We start from the raw sequence: 23,570 nt of genomic DNA on the forward strand, positions 1-23,570 counted from the left end.
ACTTCAATCTGTTTTTTTTTTTTAAAAATTATCTCAGAATGCATTATTTAAAATGTTCTGGTTGAATATTAGGATATTTCTAACAAACAAGAGCCATTCAACATTGGAATTCAGGGGGTTGAATTCAGTAGCTCCTTCCACTCCAGGATATTATTATGCATTAGATACAAAATAAAAATAGGATAACAACAGGAGTCCCTGCAGTTGAGCCTCAAGTAAGGCCCTTAGAACAGAGCCCCAAAGCCAACATTTCTGAAGAGTAGTTGCTGGAACAATGTTTTTCCTACTGTTTTCTGACCATTAGTTCTAATTATCATATTACATGCTTCTTTGCTGGACGGAGAACTTTAGTTCAACCATATTTCTTAGTATATACATAGAACTTATCTTATGGTGGCATCTTCTTCCTGACTTACTCCAGTTTGCAGTTAATAGAATAAAAGAGTTGAAAGGGCCTGGGGAGGTCTTCTATTCCAATGCCCTGCTCAGGCAGGAGACCCTAAACCATTTTTGACAAATGGTTGTCCAGTCCCTTCTTAAAAGCCTCCAGTGTTGGAGCACCCACAACTCCTGAAGGCAAGTTGTTCCACCGCTTGGTTGTTCTTGCCGTCAGGGAGTTTCTCCTTAGTTCTAGGTTGCTTCTCTCTTTGCTCAGTTTCCATCCATTGCTTCTTATCTTGCCTTCTAGAGCTTTGGAAAATAAGTTGACCGCCTCATCTTTATAGGAGCCCCTCAAATATTGGAAGACTGCTATCATGTCCCTCCTAGTTCTTCTTTTCACTAGATAGACATACCTCATTCCCGCAAACATACTTCATAATGTTTTAGCCTTCATTTCTCTTTGTTTCTCTTTTCTGCCCTCTTCCCAGAGTTTCAACTTGGAAACTTTTTTATAATATGGTGACCAAAAACTGGATGCAGTATTCCAAGTATGGTTCTACCAAGGCATTATAAAATAGTAGTATCGCTTCTCGTAATATATCACTTCTTATGATACTACCGCTTTAGACAACTAGTTTAATTGTCTAGTATCTCGTAATACTAGAAAACTAGTTTAGTCCCCACTCAGACAATCTTACCTTCCTTTTGGATGCCCTTCTGGAGGGACTTATCCGTATCATCTTAGCCCATACCTTAGCAAGAAGTTCAAAACAGGTCAGTGATTTGCCAAGATTCCTGAAATTAGGCAGAGAGTTGTATTTCGCCTACTAGAAACAGCAAGTTTTTTGTGTAGAAAAGCCAAGTTAACTAGAAATGTTTTGAAAGCCATTGCAATGCAAAATATTTGCAGCTTCCTATACGCGCCAACAGTTGCTACATACAGTCATTACTTGTGGTTTTCATGCTTTTTTAAAATCTGCATTCTCATTTTTCCAATGTACACAGTTTGTATTGTAGGATCCAAAATACTGCAGGGTCCTCACCTGTGCTGAGAGAGTGGTGGGAAAGCTTTCTTAAAATGGTTTGTCCAGCCAGCTGGAGAGCTTTGAGGTAGTAGAAAGAATTACAGGTAGTATTTGTAGAACTGAAACCACAAAGTAGGGTCCACTGTAAGAAGTGAAGCACAGAAGCAAAAGAAGAGTCATTATGAGTGGGAAGGCAAAAAGACGAAGCGATAGGACAACGCAAGAGGTGTCTCCAGTGTGATTGCCATTGGACGTTTCCAAGGGTAGGATCTGGTTTGTGATTGGGTTGGACATCCTCCAGGCAACCTTTGTGGCAGGCAGTGGCATCCACAAGAAGGCAAGCAGAAGGAAGTGACTGGAGATAATAGAATGTTCTGACAAGGCTGTTCAACAAAGCAGCTGGAGATGTTGGTTTCACACCTGAAAAATGGATTGTTGGTGTGAGGGCTAAAATGGGCCAGGTCAGAAGAAGAAGAAGGCCTGGTGTGATTGTTACCACAACAATACAAAGATGCCAATTCCTTCTCCAGGTTAAAAACAAGTGGTTCTTAGTATGCTACAATGCATGGGTGAGAGCAGGAATTTTGAACCTTAGGTCAGCTGTGCACATATATTGCTTGAGTCTTACTGTTGATAGTAGCTGATTTTCTTCATTCTTAATATCTATTCTAATATCTGCAATAAAACCACATTATCAAGAAGCTAGGAGCAGCTTGGGAACACCTTTTGGGGCTGACAAATTTTATTAAAAAGCCTAAGCTTTCATGAGCTTCGTAATGTTTGTTAATCAGAAAAGGTTAGCTCCTTAAGACTCCTAGCTATCATAAACTAACCGTGATTCTCCTCCTACAATATCTAATCAAGAGTGTCCTTGAAAACTCTGGTTTTGAACCACCAAAGTCAGGTATCAACTGATGAAATTTGCAAGATGGAATGTTTTTAGGCTTGTGCAACATTCAGAGACTTAAGGTTTACAACATACTTGCATAATTTGTTGGTTCCTTATTTGCCTCTTCTAGCGGTAAGAAAAAGGCGGCTTCTGAGGTTGAGTGTCATCTTTAAAATTTATGTACCCTCCTGGACATTTTCCCTTGCGAATTGTGAATCTTGTTCACAATTGCCCATGCATTAGTCATCTCCTGTTGGGATGACACCAATGTGCTCTACGTGGGGCTGCCCTCGAAGACCACCCAGAAGCTACGACTGGCTGAGAAGACTGGATGCAATTCAGCTGAGTAACACCAGAGCTGCTCTGGTTTTCAGTGGTTTTCTGGGTGCAAGTCAAGGTGCTGGTTATCACCTTTAAAGCCCTACTTGGCACAAAGCCAGGCTATCTGCAAGACTGCCTTTCCCCGAGTGTATCTGCCTGTCCTACTACTAGGTAAGATAGGGTAGGTGCGCTCCAGATCCCCTCCCTTAAATATTGCCATCTGTTGGGACCTTGGAGGCTGCCTTCTTTATGATCCCCCTCAATCCTTTGGAACACCCTCCCACCAAAGATAGAGGGACCTTTATCTTTTTGGCCTTTTGGTAGGCTATAAAGTCCTTGCTCTTCCCCCAAGCATTAAGCTAGGATGGGGGTTGAGCTGCAAGGATGCTTGGTCTGATGCCTGAGAGGAAGGGTACCTTTATCTTTTAACTATGCTTTATGGCTTGTCATCTACCTAGAGCAGTGTTGGCGAACCTTTTCGGCACCCGAGTGCCAAAATGGGAGCATGTGCGCATGCCGGAAACCGAAAGAGCAGCCACCTGGTGCGCATGCTTGCGCTGGAAAGATGACCTTCCAGCATGTGCATGTGCGCCAGCCACCTGCTCTTCCAGTTTCTGGCATGCATACACATGCGAAGACCAGCTGGCAGGTGTGCATGTGCACGCTGGGAAGATAATCTTCCGGTTTCCCGTACGCGCATGTGCAGCAGCCACCTGGTCTTCTAGTTTCCGGTGCTCCGGCGCACGTGAAGACCAGCTGGCTGGCGCACCGGAACCCAGAAGAGCAACAGGCGATGGCTGGCGTGCCTGGAGAGATGGCTCTGCATGCCACTTCTGGCATGCGTGTCATCGGTTTGCCACCACAGTCTTTGTTTGAGATAGGTGGCTTCATAAGTCCTGTAAATAAATAAACAAGAAGACAGTCTCTGTGTGAACTAAGAATGGATATTTCATCAGTTTTTAAGTAGTCCTGCAAATTTGAAACCAGTGAACTTTTCATTTGTGACCAGCTCTTCATACCAAAGCACCCAAGGATAAGAAAAGTAACAGAGTTGGATGGGACCTTGGAGGTCATCTAGTCCAACCTCCTGCTCACGCAGGAGACCTGTACTAGGGATTCGAACCGCCAAACTGCCGACCTTTCTGATTGACAAGCTCAGTGTCTTAACCACTGAGCCACCTAGTCAGGCTAGTAATGGATGGAGACTTATTAAGGGGAGTTCCAACCTAGAACTAAGGAGAAATTTCCCTGATGGTGAGAACAATTTGTAGGTGCTCCACCACTAGTGGTTTCAAGAAGAGTTTGGACTGCCATTTGTCCTGAATGGTATAGGATAGGGTCTCCTGCTTAAGTAAAGAGTTGGACTAGAAGACCTCAAAAGGTCCCTTCCAACTCTGTTATTCTGTTATTATCAGTTTTACCATAAATAGCAACTCTTGACTCACTTCATTTCTTGACCTCCAAGTTTCAACTCAGTAGTCTTTAACTCAGTAGTATGTCTTTAAAGGGAAAGGTGGCACAATGGCTACAGATATCCAGTAATGCAGATTCTACTTTAAACACAGCCATGATAAATTTGGCTGTTCTTGCCTATTTAGTGTTCCTTACAACTTGGCTAATAGCCACAACTATCCGCACTAATCCTCAAAAAGAGCTGAGATGAAACTGGGCATGAATCCAGTTTCAACAGACTACAGAAGGAAGCAGAAAGCCCAAGAAAAAGTTGAAATTCCTTTTGCGAACCGTTGTTGGCAAGACTATTCTACTCAATTTGCTTTTGCAAATACTGGTATCATTTTAAAAAGCATTTATTATACCCTTAATCCCATTTATCCTTGGGGCTCCTAGCTTTGGATAAGATCCAGTCCTGTCTAGCTTTAGCCAGAGCACTCCTGACTGCAACAATTTCTTCAATTTCATCTTACTCTGTTATGAAATAAAAACTCTGCTTCTTAATTCTATTTTATTTCTCTGTTAGTCTTTTATCTTGCCTTTCCATTCAGGACCCCAAGGTGGCATATGTAGTGCTCCCCACTGTTTCTTTTCCTCAACCCACTGACACAGAGGAACTGACCAGCCAAAAGTTTTCCAGAGAACCTCTGAATATTGTAATTCAACTTTCCTTACATATTAACCCTATAGAAATGTTTGAAAACCTCTGAAATGGTTGGGATAGGTCAGAGCATCTGAACCGGTGTTTCACAATGGTGGCAACAACTTTCTTCTATAACAAAGAATTATATAGTTTTTTTTTAAATTGGAGAGAAGCTTCTTTCTTCTCTAGTTTTGGGAATAACTGGAGGAAAGTAAAACATGTCAAGTTTGTAGCATTTTCTAACAAACCTAGTTGCTGGGTGCTATAGAATATAAAAGAACCAGATGAGTGGTGGGTTGCTACCAGTTTGATCTGAATCGGGTTAACCGGTAGTGGTGGCCACTAGAGGCTCTGCCCACCCCTCCAGATGCTTCTGCACATGCGCAGAAGCATGCCCACAAGCGAACCGGTAGTGATGGGTTTTGAAACCTGCTCCTGAACCAGATACACCGAGCCAATCTTCTGGAAATGTATTTATTCAGTGCACAATAGGAACTACAAGTACTTCAGGCAAAACATAACCTGTTTATGAAGGTAGATCAAGTCTTTATATAGGATACAGAAATAATAAATATATAATAAATAAATATTATATGTGAGTGACTAGTCAGAAAGCAACAAATAAAATAATTAAAGACATTCATGTGCAATAAAGTTTTTGTTTTGCTAAGACAACAGACTTAAACTATGTTGCATTTTCTCCTTTCCCACCAGGGTTTCTTTCTTTCTTAATGCTTGCAACTTTGTCAAGGTCTTTAAGAATACAGCCCTGTTGTTTCATTGCTTTTGCCTTTTGCACATTCAAGAAAATGGCTTTGGTGAAATGGTAAGGATCAAATCATGGCTTGTTTAAATGTGGTCACAATAAGCCACCTTCAGTAGAATTCACATCTGTTATGTAGAATTTTAGGGTTTCCTAAACTTCAAATGAGGTGGCTGGATGGAGTCACTGAAGCAGTAGGCGTGAGTTAAATGGACTCCAAAGGATGCTAGCGGACAGGAAGGCCCAGAGGAACATTGTCCATGGGGTTGCGATGGGTTGGACACGATTTCGCAACTAACAACAATAAAAACTTCAAAAGGAGGTATGGATACCATGCTAAAATGCTAATTATCACCTTTTATTTAAATGCTAATAAGAAAGCTTAAAATGTAGTCCAGCCAAAGGTCGTTTGTTCAATACACCACATTTAAACAAACCATGGTTTGATCCTTACCATTCCATCATCATGGCTTGTTCTAATAATATCTCACCCGCCCCGCCCCCTCCAGCTGGCCCTTTCCGGGACAGGCGCCTCCTTCAGAAGTTGAAACAACAACCATGGCTCCTCCTCCTTTCTCCCCTTATTTTCCTTCCCTTTCTTTAGCCCGCCTTCCTTTCCGCCCCTAGCAACAGGCGGACCCGATTTTTACTGGCTGCCCATTCGTGGGCTCCGCCCTTTCATTGGCTACCCTGGCAAAGAAGGCGGAGCGGTATTGTACGTGTTGCTCCCCCTTCCTTTTCTCTTCGGCCTCAAAGTCGGGAATTGTCGGCCATTTTGTGCGGGAGGTTTTTTTTGGGTTGTGGAAATCGAGCGCCGCAGGAGCCGGAGGGAGCGGAGCGGGTTCGGCTGCAGCTGAAGGTGGGCTTGAGCCAGGGCCGAAGCTGTCCTTAGGAGCGCGGAAGGGGGACGGGAGAAGGCGGGGGGGGGGGGAAGAAGACCAGCCAGATTGGGGGGAGGAGGGGTGTGCCGCCATGTTGTGGTGCCCCATTGAAAAGCCCAAGATGGGTGCCTCCCCCCCTCAGTGTTTCAATGAGGGGGAAGATTAGGAAAGTGATCCCCCCCCCGGCAGAGGTCGACTCTGCCTTTCTATTTGTGGAGATAGACTGCCGTTCATAATACAATGTGTGAGTGGGGGAGGAGTGGGGAGGGTTAAGGGTCCCTTTCCCCCAACTTGGCGCCCTTCAGAAGTTTCGACCCGCTCGTCTAAACCTCACGGCCGGCTTTTATTAGGGGGAGCGGAGAGGCTGGATTGTGCCCGGTTGCGGGGGGGGGGCTTAAGGAAAGCGGGGGCCGAACTTGGCGATGACTTTGCTGAAATTGTTCATTTGGATCAGGGGTCTCCAACCTTGGCAACTTTAAGCCTGGCGGACTTCAACACCCAGAATTCCCCAGCCAGCCATGTTCCTCAGCGCCCCGCTTTCTCCTCAGCGCCATGCTGGCTGGGGAATTCTGGGAGTTGAAGTCCGCCAGGCTTAAAGTTGCCAAGGTTGGAGACCCCTGATTTGGAGCGTGGGGGATGGGTGGGTCCACGGAAGTTTTAAAAAAAACACCAAACAAACTCTGAAAAATACTTGTTTGTGGTCTGGAAGAAATAATGGTTTGTGGGCGCTTAACGTCTCCCCTCTCTTTCCATGGAAGACTTTTTCTGTGACTGCAACAGTTCCTCTCCCCAGTTTAATAGACGCCCCCTCCCCATTTGGGTGGGGGGAGGGTTAAAAATCCCATCTCTTGGGTAGCTCGGCGAGTGGAAGGAATGAAGTTCATTTTTGAGGGGAGGCTGCGTGCGTAGGCAAAGCCTGGTGAAGGCTTTTGTTTGCTTTCCCTTCTCGGGAGGATGTGGGTTTGGAATTCCCCCTCCCCAGTTGTGCGAGGCTTGGAATTCCCCCCCACCCTCTCCGCCCCCAGTGTGTGTTGTGTTGTGTGGACGTGTCAGGATGAGAAATGGGATCCGAGGAGGAAAGGAATCCTGATGGCAAACTCTGTTCCTTGTTGGGAATGAATGGTTTTTTACTAGTTGGGTAAAAGGTAAGAGGGTTAACAATGGGGCCGAAAGCTGATGAAACGGATGTGCAATATTGACATTGGATTGTTTGCAGTGCAGAGTTGTGCGGACCAGTTCAAGGGAGTGGGGTTTCTGTGCGCGAGGACCGTCTTTCTTACAGTGGTTTCTTTCTTGGCTGTCGAGAAGCCTTTTTTTTTTGAGTATGGTGAGTAATAATGAACCAGTATAAACTGCCCTCTCCCAGCCAATGCCTTCCAGATGTCTTGTAGAATAATGGACCTCGTTTTGGCTAGTATGGCTAATGGCAGTTGTGGACTAGTTTTATCTGGGCACTGGTCTGAAGAAGGCAGGAAGGGCATTACACTTTAAATACCTAAAATATTTCCTAAGAACTTAACTTTGTTGTAGGGGTGTCCCTTCAGGAATGTTTTGTAAAGATTTTTTTGGTTAGCTGCCGATGCCCTTGCATAGGAATTAATTTTAAGGTTGGCTCCTCTTGTTATAGCTGCAATTGTGCTACGCAAATGTTGCCATTCAGATAGAAACTTTTAAAGGCAGTGGAACACTTTTCCGTGGTTGTGAAAAGATTGCTCTCTGGGGGTTTTAATAGAGATGAATTGGTAACAGAGAACAGAAACAATGCATTGGACTTTTGCTGGCTCCATTACTCTTTCCACCGTTGCTGATGATGGAAGTCTGCAATTCTGTTTGGCTTAGTAGTGGCAAGAATCCAGATGAATGCAGTAAGATTGTTTAAATATAAGGAAACATTTTCTGAAGATAAGATCTGTGCAACAGTGGAAAAGCTTACTCATGGAGGCTATGAGTTCTCCCATCTTTGAAAGTTTTAAGAGGCTGGACAGTCGCCTCTCATTGGTTTAATTGATTGCTTATATATTGTAAAGGGTTGGATTAATTGGTTTTTGTGGTCTCCTCCTCTGTTATGGTTCTGATTGTGGGAATAGGTACTTGTATGATATTTTTGATACACATTGGGTTAGATGGGTAATGTAATACTATTGGCTAATGCAATACTGTAGAAATATCGGATCAGGGTCTAGAGACTCCAGCTGGATCCCTCAAAAGTGGGTTTGGGAGCCAAGTCTTTCCAGAGTAATTGTGTCTTTGATTCTGAATGGAATTGCATTCCTTCGTTTGAGAGATGGTTCATGCTCCTGCTTAAGCAACAAGTGGCAGCTCTGACTAGGAGAGGTTTTGTGCAATTACATCTTGTAGACTAGGTTTGGCCACTCCTGGATCAGGAGACTCTGCTCACAGACATTCAGCCTAAGTCACCTCCCACTTGGATTATTATAATGAAGTCAGCACTGTCCTGCCCTTGGACAGCACCTGCCCATTACTCCAGCAACCTAGGCAGTGATAGTATATCTCAATATTCTTGGGTGACCTCATTATGTGAGAAGCTGCACCGATTGCTGATTGGCTTTTGGATATAATTCAAGATACTAGTTCGTCACCTTCAGGATTCTGGACTACCTTCTGCCTCAGTCATTTTCCTGTCTGATCTGGTTAAACAGAGCAAACTTTCTTCAGGCTCCATCTCAGACAGGGCACTGGCATTTTCGATCACTGCTCCCATACTCTGGAATTCCGCTCCTTTGTGGGTTTTAGAAGGTGGTTACAACTGGTTATTATTCCATCAATTATATGCGGTTATTTATGATGTGAATTTGATGGTCATGTTTTGGAATTGTCCATTCAGTACTGTATGTATTTATAGGTTTAACTTTAATATTTTATATATTTATAGGTTTATTATTTTGAGGTTTTTTTTTCTTGATTGTTATCTTTCAGTTTGTTGTTCAAAGCAGACCTTAAAATAAAAATAAAACTCAATATTTGATATAGGTAATAATGGTGAATTTGTATTTGACATATGTTCAATTTCTAGATACATATTAAGCCTTGTTGGTTATTGTACTTTTAGAAATAAATGTTCTTGGTGCCAATTCCCCCGACATAAATATGTTGTACTTATACCATTTTCACATAAATTTATTTTAGTGATTATCAATAATCTGCACCAATTTAGTCTATAAAAATAAACCACTTTTGATACCTTTTAAAATAGGGAGTGGTACAGTATTATAACAAAAAGCATAGCTCTGTAAACAACTAAAATAAAAGTAACATTTTTTAAAAAATAAAGCACCATTTGGAATTGGGAACTTTCTTTGATTTTCTACTTCAAATTTCATTTTAGAGCTGGGACTTCTACCCTTGAAGCCCACGTGCTGAGAATCTGATGTTGGGCTCGGCTTCGTGGCTGAAAACGGCAAACCAGCCCATGAGAACTACCACTCCTAGCCAAAAGAGATCCAATAAAAGTCAGCATCTTTTCTTTCAAGTCTGGCAGCAAGAAAGAGGACAGGAGGTGGACATTGTGGAATCTGAAAACAGAACTGAAAGGTAAATGGGAACTACACAAATTGTGTCTCTCGGAAAGACGGGTTCCTTTATATACTGCTGTTTCTTTGGAAGACTTATTCCTTGTGTAGGAAGTAATGAAGTTAAGGAATCTGCAATGAAGTTAAGGAATCTGCCTTTTCCCTTCCCTCGCAGTCCTTACCCTATGGAACACCCATCCCCTTTCAAGTTTGGCAGGTCTCTACTTTCCTAGTCTTTCAAAAAGCACTTAAGATTTGGTTTTCCCCTAACAGCTGAGATAGGGTGAGATGGATAAGAGGATTTATTGACTATGTTAGAAACTTAACTTTGGTGCCAGGTTTTGAATGTCTGTGGTTTTAATAGATATGTGTATTGTGCTCTTTATGCCTTTATTTAGGTTGTTTTAATTGTTGAGTGCGGGCTACCAAGAGTTGAATAGATGGGTGGATATATAAATGTTTTAAATAAATAAACTGCTCCAAAAGCTATGGTTTATTTTGCACCTTAAAATTCAGTAAGTAGTTAAATTCTAACATATTTGTCTTTTATCAGCCTATTAAAATATCCGATTGGCTGTTTCTTTTGGTTTTATTCTGAATGGAAAATTGCAATATAAATTTGAAGAGACTGAGTTTTAATGTTCTAATTAAATACTTCTAATATTAGGCACAAAAGCCAGCCAGGTGACCTAACAAATATTTAAAATAGCTGGTTTATTATACAGTGAAGGTGCACATTTACTGAAATGGGAAGAGGTTAGTGGTGTTAAAAAAAAATCAAACCTGATGGAATGTTGTTTCAAAGATTGTTTTTTTCAGAAAAGCTCTCTTAAGTGGCTTATTGTGCTATGTTTTCTAATCTGTTATGCCTTATTTAATAAACCATGGTTGGAAAAAAAATCACAATTTACTGTGGTATGTGAAACAAGACAGTGTACTGTGGAATTCAATTTCATAGCAATCCTAACCTCCAGAGGTATTTGTGTTGAATAAATTGTGCTATTATCCAAAATATTGTTGAAACCATTTTGAACCAAAATTTTGCTTATAGTTAATCAATATGGTAGCTCAAAACCCATCCTATATGCCAAATTTTGGAACCAGGATAATTTGAAGATTTGATAAAGCTACTTGATTCTTGCCTTTGCAATCTGAATATACTCTGGCATTGCCTTTGAAGTTTTTTTTTTTACAAAAGAATATTATGGTTACAACACATGCCATATTTTCTTAGGTTTTCCCTGACATGTTTTGTCTTTTCTTGACTCTTCCCAATCCCTGGATAGGTGACATTTAACTTGAAGATGGGAGGTGGAGAAAGATTCAGTGTTCCATCTGTCCAGTCCAGAAATGCTACCAAGAGCCATCAACAACTGAATAATAGAAAAAAGAGTAAAGATCAGAATTCCCATATGAAGAAAATTCACAAGAAAGAGAGAGGACATGGCTGCAACCCATCATCTGTAGCATGGCAGGCCATGCACAATGAAGGAAAAACCACAGTGCATTTCCAAACCAACCAGACTTGGAATCCAGCTTTATCCCACTCACTTTTCATGCCTCAAACCAACCAAAACTATGCTGGAGCAAAATTCAGTGAGCCGCCATCCCCAAGTGTTCTTCCTAAACCACCAAGCCACTGGGTAACTGTTTCATTTAACCCTGCCGATAAAGAAATCATGACTTTTCAACTTAAGACCTTGCTGAAAGTACAGGCTTAAGTTCCATAGAAAATGACACTTGATAGTTTCAGTTTTCAGTATGGTTCCATTTTGGAGTCCAGAATTCAAACAAAAGCACAACATGCAGAACTAAGTCACCATGTTGGAAAGTAGTTAAATTGTATATGATGGTGAATGGTCACTCCTTGGAACTACTCTTAATTAAATAGTTCACTTTTGGGCGTTACTGTGCACTGTATCCATTTTTATGTACTACAGATGCATTGTTAAAATAATTTGATAGCCTAGACCAAATCTCAGTCATTGTTCTCTATACAAATTGTATTGATAGTTTTTGTTCTCAGAAAAGTGTGCTTGATGATATGTCTTTTGGGATGCAGTGATATAAGCCAAACCATTTTTTAACCACAATGGCAATGTAATTGTAAAATATGATTATTCCCTATACTTTGAAATTCTGTAAGTATTCAAAATCAGATGTTTTAGAGCTCTTACCCAAAATTGTTGTAAAGAGTAACTTAATTTCTTCAAGTAACTAATTTTTCTATCACTGAACTGATAGGTTGGGCAAGCAAATATCCATTCAAAGGCTTGGGATTTGAAATCCAAAATTTGGATTTGAAATGCCAATCTATATAAACCCTTGTTTAAGTTGCATGCCAATTATTTTCATTATTAAATATATAATTCTTATACAATCCTTACAATGCATTGAAAATTGATACCCCAAAATGTGCCAACTTGAATGTTTGTAATGACTGATACTGCCAAAAGCTTCTAGTATCTTTTTTTTCTTCAGTGAATTTCACTAATCTGTTTTTGATATGCATTCTGTATGTTTTGCATCATTTCCTGAAACTGAACTGCTAAGGCCAGTGTATAATAGGGTAATCTATTATGTGAACTTGTTTAAAGAATTTGAGAATTGTAAAAACATCTTTTATGGAGGAAAGGAAGAGCCATGTAAATAAATGTAAAACTTGTAGCATATGTAAATTTATTGTGGGCTTTCCTGCCAAAAAAGAACTATTTTAGTACAAAACTGCTGAATGTAAACAAGTCCATGTTTAAAAACATGGCATGTTTTTTATAAAAAAAATGCTTAAAAAAAACCTTTAAAAGCACATATCTATGCCATTGCACTTGAGTATCAGTGAAAGAATGTGCTCAGCCTGCGCCTATAAGAATTTGGATTTAACTTGGTAGAAAGTACCATTTTTAAAGTTAAAAATGTCTTTGAAGTTAGGGTGGTCGTTTAATGAAGAGAAAAAAACCTTGATAATTCAGTAAATGTTTATGCACACTTTAGTTTTCAGTCCTAATACACTTTGTTGAAAACTGCTTCATCCAAGTGTATTTGGGACTGGACTTTTAAGGTTGCATTTCAGTGAAACCTCAATTCCTGCATATTATTAGAACTGTTGTAGACAGTTGTAATGTACCCTCTGATGGTTGCTTTCATTTTGGATGTATAAAGTACTTTTAGCAGAGAAACAAAGTATTAGAAGTTCCAGTGTCCAAAATGCCAAAACCCCACCTTGTATTTGTCAAGATATATAATAAAGTGTTTTTATAAGTGTTTGTTTTTAAACTATGTATTATATTGTAGCACTTTTCTTAGCTGTTTTATATGCTGTCATTTGTTAAAAAGTATTTCATTATATACCATTATTATTATTTTTTGACTTGTGTCTGAACTCTTCTTAGAAGCAGCAACTTTAGAATTTGGTGGAATTTCAGATGTGTTAGGCACTGTGTATCTTGGTGAAAATAGATTATGTAAATAGATTATGTAAACTAAAACATTATACAGAACAAAATGTGTAATGTTGCTAAATTTCCAACAATGGTAATGAAACATTTAGTTGCCATGAAAGATGTTTTTTTTAAAAAAATGTGTGGGTATTTGGCACATTGTTGCACATTTTAGCTACATATATATTCAAAATGTTTTAGCAACCATCAGAACATTTAAAATATTTCCAAATAAAAGCAATCAGACAACTTTCTCAAAATATTACCTTATGTCCCAAATGTATCCCAGACATTTGAAAATCTTTGTATCCCAGATGTAATTTTGATACTAAATTCTATGCTTGATATTCTTAGATATGAATTTGAAACAAATTTTAAATAAAAATCCTTAACCCTTTCTCCCCAACAGTGTGTTGACTTGCTACTTTATTTATAGTAGTATTCTTTTCAAACTAAAGCATATATAGTAAGCATTAAGGGGCATCTTGCCCATAGATCCAAAAGACATGAGGAGGTTGAGAAAAAAGCAAGCATGAGCATGAATTCCATTTTAATATGAACAGCTGCAGATAGTTGGCAAGTAACCCAATGGTTTTGTTTCTTTCAATACGAACCTTTAGATGGAAGAATTTTTACTTGTAAAGGAGGGGCTTTAACATTGAGCTGTGAATCATGTTAAAAATAAAAAGTACAGGTGTGCTAAAATTTTTGCAGTTGGGCAAAAGGCAGTTATGAATTGGCCCTATCTAATGGCTATGGGAGTAAATTCAATTTGTTCTTCATATATTACTGGATTACAGTACCCTGGATATGTTGAACCAAATAAGGGCTGTGCTGTTTAAAGGTATTTTAATTTGATTGGATGCATGAATTTTAATTCTGCTTTAAACTGATTACAGTATGAAATATATCTGCTGCATAAGAATGACTCATACAAAAAAAAAAGGTGAGCCACCAAGCCTTCTTTTAAGTTAGAAAAATAGGCATTAGTTGGCTATATTGTCCTACCTAAATTGAATGAGATTTTAATTTTTTTTAAATATTCATAAACAATTTCAGTTGTTTTGCAGCCCAGATATCTTGTACAAGCGCCAGCAACAGTTCAACATTCAAAGCCGTATGGACTTGTTCTGGATTTGACATGGTTATTAAGAGCATGGTATATTTTCAACATCTTGCTGATTGAGGGAACTTCCATTGGTCTATTTCATTTCACTTATGGATGAAATTTAATTTTTGTGAAAAAGTCAAATTTAATAAAAAATAGTGCACAATAAATTAGTGCAAGTTCACACCTTTTTATTACTGTATTATACTGGCGTTCCGAGGTTTTGTTTCTTAAGTTCACCACTCAGAATCACAACTGGCAAGATGAGGAGTTACACAAACCAATAGAATATTTATATAACTTCTTCAGGACTCGAATCTCTGAGGCAGAATTTGTTCTGGCATAACAAAATATTTTACTTGTCTTTATCAGTGGATGAAGCTCTGAAATAATTACTGCTCCTGCACTGAATAAGCAGCATTAGTATTCTCCTTTAAGTATGAATACATCCATCCTCAAAACATTATTAGTTAAAACTACAGTAGATAATGTCTGTGTTTCTACTTCCTTTTTTTTATTAGTTTGAACACTAGATTTACAGCAAGCAAAATATAAATGGGTCCTCCTAATCAAAACAGTGATGTCTTAAAATAGTACCTGGTATTTTAAAAAAACATATAAAAATACCTTTTTTGGAAGCCTCTATAAGAAAGAAAATATAAAGTTTATTTCCACAAGTTTCTTCTGACCAGAGCTGCACAGTAACACAATTTTACACTTTGTTTTAAACTACATTAGGAAGAACTCTTAAAAAAAGCAATAAATGATTGCATAGCAGGACATTAACTTTTAGTAATAAACAAAAATTAGACTATCAAATATACAAAGATTTTAGAATCACTCCTTCAGTTTATTGAACAGTCAGCATTTTAAAAGACATCTTTACTCCTGAGCAGCTTACTGTATATGAATAGCTAGAACTTAAATCTGAAACTAGCTCTCTACAGAAACGAGTTCCATTGATTTTAAATTTTCCTGCTAAAAAGAAGTAGAGGGCCTTTAAAGTTTGATGCTGACTTTCATTCTTCCAACAGAAATGCTACGTTCTTAATACAATATTACGGTCTTCCAGAGAATATGTTTGAGATCATACCATGGCAACTTTATTCCATAGTCTAGATAATATTACCAAAAGCAAAAACAACATATATTGAATAACCTTCCTGATCTGAAGAGAAAGTTAGATTGATGTATAAACTCAAAACTGCCATTTCTATTTAGAAATATTAACAAAACCCTGGGGCATTAAAAAGGTAAACCAACTTATAAAAACTTTCGTGTTGAGGTTTAGTTTATACATCGTGCAATCTGAATGTTGATTTTAATTTAATACAGCAAAAAGCCTTATGGAATTTGTTCACTAAACCTCAAAGCCCGCCACATTGCATATAAATATTTACCTAACGATTTAACTGAGTATTTTATTTTTGGAGGTTAATGTATTAGGAAAAAGCACCTGGATCTTGACAAATCCACAGTAGATCATTGTGAGTAATTTCTGCTTTTTCTAATTTATTCTCAAGACCATCGCTTCAGAAGTTATTAGTATTTCAATGTCTTTCAAATGCCCAAGGAACCAACCATTTTGGCACAAGTGTCCACAAGCAAGCCTTTACAACCCTTTTTGAGTCTTGACATTTTTTAGCTCAGCCACTACAGCAAAACTGCTCAATCTGCTGGTTATACAGCAGAAATTAAGCAATAGTGTAAACCGTGATGATCAAGATACCATTGATATTTGAAGCATAAGACCATACTTTTTTTTTTTTTACAAAAATATACATAGAAACACAAGAATCTTAGTAGCTGCCCAAGACATTTAACAAAGTGGACTCTATTGTGTAAGATTATCTGTATTTTTAATAGTAATAATTGCCTGCTCCAGGGATAACTAACAAAATTATTTTAAAGCAATGTTGCAACATCATAACTCAATTATTTATCTAGATGATACATGCCTAAAAACAAAGTACACTGTTTAGTGGCCACTGGACTTGGGACTAGCCCATGATCTGGATCTGGATTTTGATCTAGATCTAGACTGCGATCTTGACTGAGATTTGGATCTAGCTGATTCATTTTTCTTTGATTCTTTTTCATATCTTGAGCTGGACTTATAATGTGCCTTAGAATCCATTTTAGAGTTGTCTCTAGATTTAGTGCGAGATGTAGACCTAGACCGTGATTTAGCCTTCATTTCTTTTTTGGCTGGTGACTTAGATCGTGATCTTGAATTGGACTTTGACCTTGAAAAAGATGTGTTACGGTGTCTGAACCTATCAGAAAGAGGAAGATAATACATTTGAATATGGTCAAGCTCATTAGGTGTTGTATTATCTCACATTAAAATGGCTTATTGTTGCAGGCACAGGCTTTTCTGATTTTGAATGTGTTATATAAAAGAACGTTTACCTATCATTATCTGAACGACTTCTGCTACGGCGATGTCTTCCAGCAGGTCTACTGCTAAAAAGGTACATGAGAAAAAGTAAACAGTGGCATATACCTTTAGAATTACTCACACACCCCCAACTAAAGATTCTTCAGTTGCAATATTTCTTTTTTCTTCAAGGATGCACTATTTCTCATAGTTCATGCAAGGTATAACAACTTCCATGCATGTTACTGCTAAGGTGACTTGGAATCTAGGTGTCAGACAGTCAATGAGTTTCCTCTTCATTACAGGTCAGCATAGGTCAAGGTAGTACAACACTTACTTTCTAGGACTATAAGATCTGCGATAGTTGTAATCAAAAGAACGGCTTCTTGACCGCCTTTCATAACTGCGACTTCTTGAACGCCGGTATCTGTCATAATCATCATAACGAGATGAGCTGTACACATTTCTTCCTTCCTTCGCTTTCATTTGGTTTGGTGCTGTAGGGGAAAAAAATAAAGTTTTTAATTAAACCTTAATATTTAATGCAACAATACTTCATTTATTTGACTTCTATAAAGGCTGGATACTGAAAGTCCAACTAGGATTGACTTTGAACACATTTAAGTGGTATGATCCCTCAATTTCTTCTCAAGAAAAGTTCAGCAGTTTTTAACAGAAAAATCAACTGAGAGCTTGAAACATTTATCCTAGCCCCTTTTCTTATTGATTTGTAAGCTAACTTGTGTTTAAAGTTTAAGCTTAGTATTTCTTATTAGATTCCAATAACCGCACACTGAGGGCAGAAGCGTTCATCTGTAACTTATTCTGCTCTTCTGTTCTTTTGAAAGTTCCATTAAAAAATGGCATGTCTATTTATTCTCTTTGCATTCATCTCCCTTATCATCTTTGTCACAAAGTATTTTCAAATGTCTTCTCTTGTATCCATATTACTTTTCTTTCCCAATAAACCCTCACAACCTACTTTCTGGTTCCATTATTTATTGCTTTATTTTTCCATTCTGTTTTCCCTAAAACTTTAGTTTTGCATTCTCCTAAAAACCATTCTCAGTCAGATCAAATATGGGTAGGCTTCATTTAATGCTGTTTAGCAGTTGCACAAAGTTACAACAACCATTCCTCACACTTATAAATGTTGCAACACCCCCAGTCATGTGATAGCTTAACAATCTATGGAGATTTGCTTAGTGACTGCAGAGAAAGTAAGGCTGTAAATCCACTGCGGTTATGCTTAATGAGCATGTTGTTTAGCAAGTTGCCAATCCCAATTATGACCATTAAACGAGGACTACCTGTATTTTAGTAATCTAATATTTTGTTTCTTCAATGGCCAGGTATCTATAAAACATCTGCAACAGGCCATATTAACTTATAATTTATATTTAGAGGAATAGTATGTATGAAATTTCTTACAACAAACAACTGCTGAGTTTTAACTATGAATTTCTCAAATCTTGTATAGGCAATCAAACTGGTGGCCATGATAGATTTGTTTTGCAAATTATCATTATTACATATTCTTAACTGCAGCTCTCTGTAACCTGGTACTGATCACACAGGGTGAAAAAATTGGGAATGAAACACCTAAATGTGAAAGTTACATTGGTGGGGAAGAATATTTTTTCATTTTGTCAATTGAAAGTAAACCAATTTTTTTCCTTCCTTCCTTTTCTATCTATCATCCATCCATCCATCCATCGGAGTATAAGATGCACCCCCCCAAAAAAGAGGGTGAAAATCTGGATGCAAAATGTAGCCCCGCCCAGCTTCTCAAATGGAAGTTTCAGAGACTGAAAAAAGCATCAGAAACAAAGCTTCAGAAACAAAGCCCCCAAACAGAGCTTCAGAAAAGAAGTTCCCAAACAGAGCTTCAGAGGCTTTTTTTCTGAAGCTCTGTTTTAGAGGCTTTCAGAGTCAGAAAAAAGTTTTTCCTGAAAAGGAGTTTCAGAGTCAGAAAAAAAAAGCAAGGCACAGAGCTCACAACCAAGGAACCTGTTGCTAAAATTCACCTCTGGAAACAGCTGATTGGGGATATTCCGGGAGGCCAATCTACCTGCCAATCAGCAGCAATTTTCCTCCCCAAAAACTAAGGTAGGTCTTATACTCCGGTACATCTTATACTCTGAAAAATACAGTATTTATCCTAATTGCTGCTAATTTTTATGACTTCCTAGTCTAGTCAAAACCCAGGTGTTTCCAATACAAGTAATAATCAAATTAGACAGTTTTACTTTTTCTGAGACTAGTGAAGGTTGATGCTGTCACTATATCCTGTATTCTGTATTCAGACAGCTAGTGATCAAAAAGATGTTTGTTAAGTGGGGGCAATCTTTTGTGCATAATTGCTTCATATCTCAAACCAACCTCCATGGTAGTTGAGTGACTTATGTCTACAATTACACTAAATGGATATAAAATATTGCCAGGGGAATGACAATTGTTCTACTCCTATTGAGTTGTATCTATATTTAACTGGTAGATTTTACATGATTTATTTTCATATTGATTTGGAAAAGTCCATGTAGCCCAGATGACTGTTCATGATAAACATTCCCATCAATTATTTGTGCCCATCTGATCCTTCATTTTTAATATGTATTCTTGTAAAATTTGCAGGTATCATACATTCTAATCAGAATATTGCACTATAGTTTTTACCAGATCATTAACAGTAAATCGCAAATATGACATTTCAATAATTTGTGTAGAGGAAAAATAAGTTTATTGTGTATTGTAGCTATGACAGACTAATAGATACAGCTCTATGTGTTATGTTTGTTTTCATTTTCTGACAAATTTTACTTAAATATAAATGCAGTACATACTTTTCCGATCTCCTTGAGCAAACTGGATTTCTATTTGGCGGCCACAAATCCATTTCCGGTCCAAATTATGAAGGGCATCTTCAGCATCCCGGACATCTTCAAATGTGCTAGATGTTAAGGTACTTGGGAATTTGAAGTATTTGCAACTATGTAAGTAGTAAATTATTGTTTTCCAATAATGCCATTAAAGCCTTTCAACTAACTTGTCCTCATTTTTGTATGTTCTACAGCATAACAAAGATTAGCTGATATCAGTAATGTCAATTTGCATTTGCCTCAAAATTTTTAATTTTTTAAAAAATTGGATTCTTAATGTCATGTTTCATCTAACAAAGTTTAAAAAATATCTCACCCTTAAGTATTTTCTTAGAGAGCTTTAATATAGTAACAGTGTAGCATTTTCCAGATGAAGCTAATACAGCCAATCCCAGGGTTAAGCACCTGTTCTATTTCCTAAATGTCTTTAACCCAAAATTGTTTTCAGGTTGGAACAGGCTATTGTACCTGTGCTTCTGTCTATTGGGGTGAACATCAAGAACAACAAACTTGCTTATGAAGGGTTTTTTTTTTGTAAAGTTTAAAATTATGATTTCAAAATTGAGTTATGGCGAAGACAGGTTTCCAGCAAGGAGAACCCAAGTCAAGGAGAATCCTCTGGAATTCAATCTCTCACTCTCCTGAAGGCAAAGTGATCCAACTCAAAATGGCAGGCAGTGTTCTTTCTCCTTCTACTAAAATTGCACAATGCTTTCAAGAACTGATAAAAAAGGAATATAATGTATTAAAAATACACATACTACTTTGCAATGTTCATGAAATCTTTTTGTAGCTTCAGCAGTTTGTCAGCTCAAAGGAGAACACTGTCCGCCATCTAAATGAGATCACACTGCCAGTCAACCATCTGCTGTTTTAAATACTGTAATAAGTGATTTTGCAACACTTCTGCCATTTTGTAACAGTCCTGTTCCTCTCTTGAGGTTGTCTTTAAGTTGGATGTTCTTAGCCCAGGGACTGCCTGTATTGATGATTTTCGTTTTCAATAATTCATTTAATAAGATAGATCATTGCAAAGTTATATATGATTTTATGACAAAGACATATGCTGGAAAATTAAGCTCGTTACATATTGCAAGCCCCTAAGTGAGCTTAATTGTCCGTGTCAAATTACAAATATCCTATGCAACAAATGTCACCTTATTAATAGATATCCTCATCTCAAATCAGTAATGATTAGTTGAAATTGCACTTCTCAATTAAATGCACAGACATCATGGTTATTACAGGGCCACAGCTAAACTAAATTAGAATAAAAAATATTGGTTAACCACTTACACAACCAGCAAGAGGACAGCTCTTATTCTGTAGGATACATCAGGTAAGGCTTCTTTTTATCTTGGCCACCAGTCAACTTCATCTTGACCTTTAACTCTTTAAGTGCTTGTCAGAAGGACTTGAGATGCTTGGTCAAAAGTGACAGATGGCTTTATCTTTACACTTTGAAAAACAACCTTTTCCCCCATTTGTAGATAAAGCGAAGCTTTTTCTCCCATTATGGCTTGTCCTTCTTCCAGCTTTTCTTTACATTTTCTTTTCCCAAACTTTCCCTTCTCTTCAAGCCTGATCCTAAGAAGGTCTTTGGCTTGTCTACTTGCCTTAATTCTTGAATTCTACTCTAAAGGTTCTTTCATGCTTTTTCTTTGGGGTCGCCATTACTGTACAGCTTTACACTCTGAGGCAACAACAGAGGACAGTAAATTAGGGGACAATAATCAGAGCAAGAATTTTCACCTTATTTTATACAAGTCTGTTCTTGATCAAATAAACAATAAAATATCAGTCACATTTTGCTAAGCATTAAGAACAAATTTACTAGAAATGCCCAATATGCTGAATTGCATTGCAATGATAAAACTTTGGAGGCAGCAGCAAATGCCATTTCCATACTAAAAGCACAAGTCTAAATATGAGGCCTGTGCTACAATAATGCAATATATTACTGACTATAGTTAAAGTTTTCAAAATATGAAAATTTGTTAATGCATTAATCTTCGGAGGATTGGAACACACACATCACAAATAACACAAAAAACAGCCTTGTCATTTAGGTTTGTTACCTCATACACAAATGTGATTTCAAACTCCAACACCACTCTCACCAATCAGTCATCTGAAGAAAGGATATTGAACATAAGCAAATCCTCTTGGACGGCGGGTGTAGAAATCCAGGGGTACATATACATCAACTATTGGACCATAGCGACCAAATTCCCGACGTAAGTCTTCAGACCTGCAATGAGACTTAATGTTAATTAAAATACTTATGTGTATAAATACTGATCAATATAGAATGGGGGGACAGGACGGGGAACAACAATCCTATGACTTTACTAAATACATCCCACATTTTGTTGCAGACTGTGAACTCAGCTGTTAACTTTCCCTTGCCATCTTGAAGCAAGAACCCAATTTTTAATAGAATATAATGTTGCAATATTTAACACAATATGCCACTCATGCTAAATATTATTAAGAATCTAACCTCTGGAGAAAATAAATTCAAGCTTGTAAATGGCTACCAGCCAAAGATATACAAAAGTTCTTGCATCAGAATAGCTGATTTCAGATGCCTTGTGATTAAACCAAAACCTGCATGACTGGACTTCCAAACCCCAACTTACTTTGTGCATGGGACATGTATTTTTTAGTGTGCACGCTTCTACAAATCATAATACTGTATGACTTCATTTACTTAAATCTGACCATTTACTTAGATGCAAATTGATAAAAACATTGGGGAGGAAAATAGATTTGCTGTAGATTTCAAGTAATTTCTGAAGTTCTTTAATCTTAGGAAGGGGAAGGAGAGAAGAATTTGGGAAAAATATAACTTAATGTAAATCTCGAAACGCAATCCAAATTTAAAGAAAAAGAAGATTTGGAATGTGCTAAAATTGGAATTATGTATCATTACCCAAGAGCCATTTTAATGAAGCTAAATTCGAATAAAGGAAGTAGTGGATACAGCAAACGTGCAGCAGTGTCTTGCAGAAAGGAAAAAAAATAGCAAAAAATGTATTAAAAAAACAAAGGGAAGCTGGCAGAAAGGCAGGCAAGGGGAAAGAAAAAGAGGGAAATAAATAAATAAATCTGCTTCCCCTCTCAATAATCTCTCAAACAAAGAACGGTTTCATCGTTTTACTAACTGACGCGATACTCTTGATTTCGCACACGGCTTTTTTTTTAAAGTCTCTTTTGGCGCCAAAAAAAGACAAGTTAGCACACAAATCAAACCAGCCCCAAGTGGCGATCTAACGGAGACTTCGAAGAACGGGTGAGGAGCCACAAAGGCAGGAAAACGATCAAGGCGGACTCTCCAAGCAGGCCTGCCAGGAGCCTTAGCTACCTCACCCGAAACGCAAGGCCGGGACGAGGGAAACGAGGCAACCAAGCCGCCGGTCGCGCCTCAGGCCTTCCGCGCCCTTTCTTCCCCGCCTCAAATAAACACACACCTGGTGTCGTCGGCCACGTTTCGCACAAATAACGAGGTGTTGGGCGGCCGCAAGTAGCGAGACATGGTTGTTCCGGGGGAAGGGAAGCGGACCGCAGGGCGAGAGACGAAGGCCAAAGCCAAGAAGAGTTGAAACGGGGCCGGCGCTGAGGAGAAAGAGACACACAGAGAACGACTCAGGGCAACCGCCTTGTGGCGAACTCTCGCGAGAGCCAGGCAGCGCGCCCGCGCGCACCAACGCCGGGCGGGATAGCGCCTCGCGCGCTCAGCCGTCGCGCGAGATGGCTAAGGCGCCTGCGCCTTTAGCCCGCAACCGTTGTAAAAGGAGGCAGGTCTCGCGTTATTTGCCAAGCGTGTGGGGGTTGGGCGCGCCTGCGCGGGTTGATTCGGGATTTGCTTTGCCGCCTTT

The 23,570-nt window shown here is 38.6% G+C and overlaps 2 protein-coding genes across 8 annotated transcripts; one reads left to right on the plus strand and one right to left on the minus strand.

Moving 5' to 3' along the window:
- Positions 1–6,184: 6,184 nt before the first annotated feature.
- PNRC2 (proline rich nuclear receptor coactivator 2) lies at positions 6,185–13,728 on the plus strand. Of its 2 annotated transcripts, none has more exons than XM_058195478.1 (3): positions 6,185–6,333; positions 9,702–9,907; positions 11,172–13,728. In XM_058195478.1, exon 3 carries the CDS (start codon positions 11,190–11,192, stop codon positions 11,604–11,606), a length of 417 nt encoding a protein of 138 aa, XP_058051461.1. In that variant the 5' UTR covers positions 6,185–6,333; positions 9,702–9,907; positions 11,172–11,189; the 3' UTR covers positions 11,607–13,728. The 2 variants fall into 2 exon arrangements, with proteins under 2 accessions (XP_058051461.1, XP_058051462.1); XM_058195479.1 differs by lacking the exon at positions 6,185–6,333 and adding an exon at positions 7,484–7,500.
- On the minus strand, positions 10,366–23,436 carry SRSF10 (serine and arginine rich splicing factor 10). Of its 6 annotated transcripts, none has more exons than XM_058195476.1 (6): positions 23,163–23,432; positions 21,834–21,940; positions 19,654–19,755; positions 17,148–17,307; positions 16,843–16,893; positions 10,366–11,258 (listed from the first exon to the last, which is right to left on the minus strand). In XM_058195476.1, exons 1-6 carry the CDS (start codon positions 23,225–23,227, stop codon positions 11,252–11,254), a joined length of 492 nt encoding a protein of 163 aa, XP_058051459.1. In that variant the 5' UTR covers positions 23,228–23,432; the 3' UTR covers positions 10,366–11,251. The 6 variants fall into 6 exon arrangements, with proteins under 6 accessions (XP_058051459.1, XP_058051458.1, XP_058051460.1 ...); XM_058195475.1 differs by having other exon boundaries at positions 16,843–16,896; positions 23,163–23,430; XM_058195473.1 differs by lacking the exon at positions 10,366–11,258 and adding an exon at positions 15,076–16,706 and having other exon boundaries at positions 23,163–23,436.
- Positions 23,437–23,570: the final 134 nt, after the last annotated feature.

The sequence above is a fragment of the Ahaetulla prasina genome, chromosome 10 (assembly GCF_028640845.1).
Source record: "Ahaetulla prasina isolate Xishuangbanna chromosome 10, ASM2864084v1, whole genome shotgun sequence".
NCBI lineage: Eukaryota > Metazoa > Chordata > Lepidosauria > Squamata > Colubridae > Ahaetulla > Ahaetulla prasina.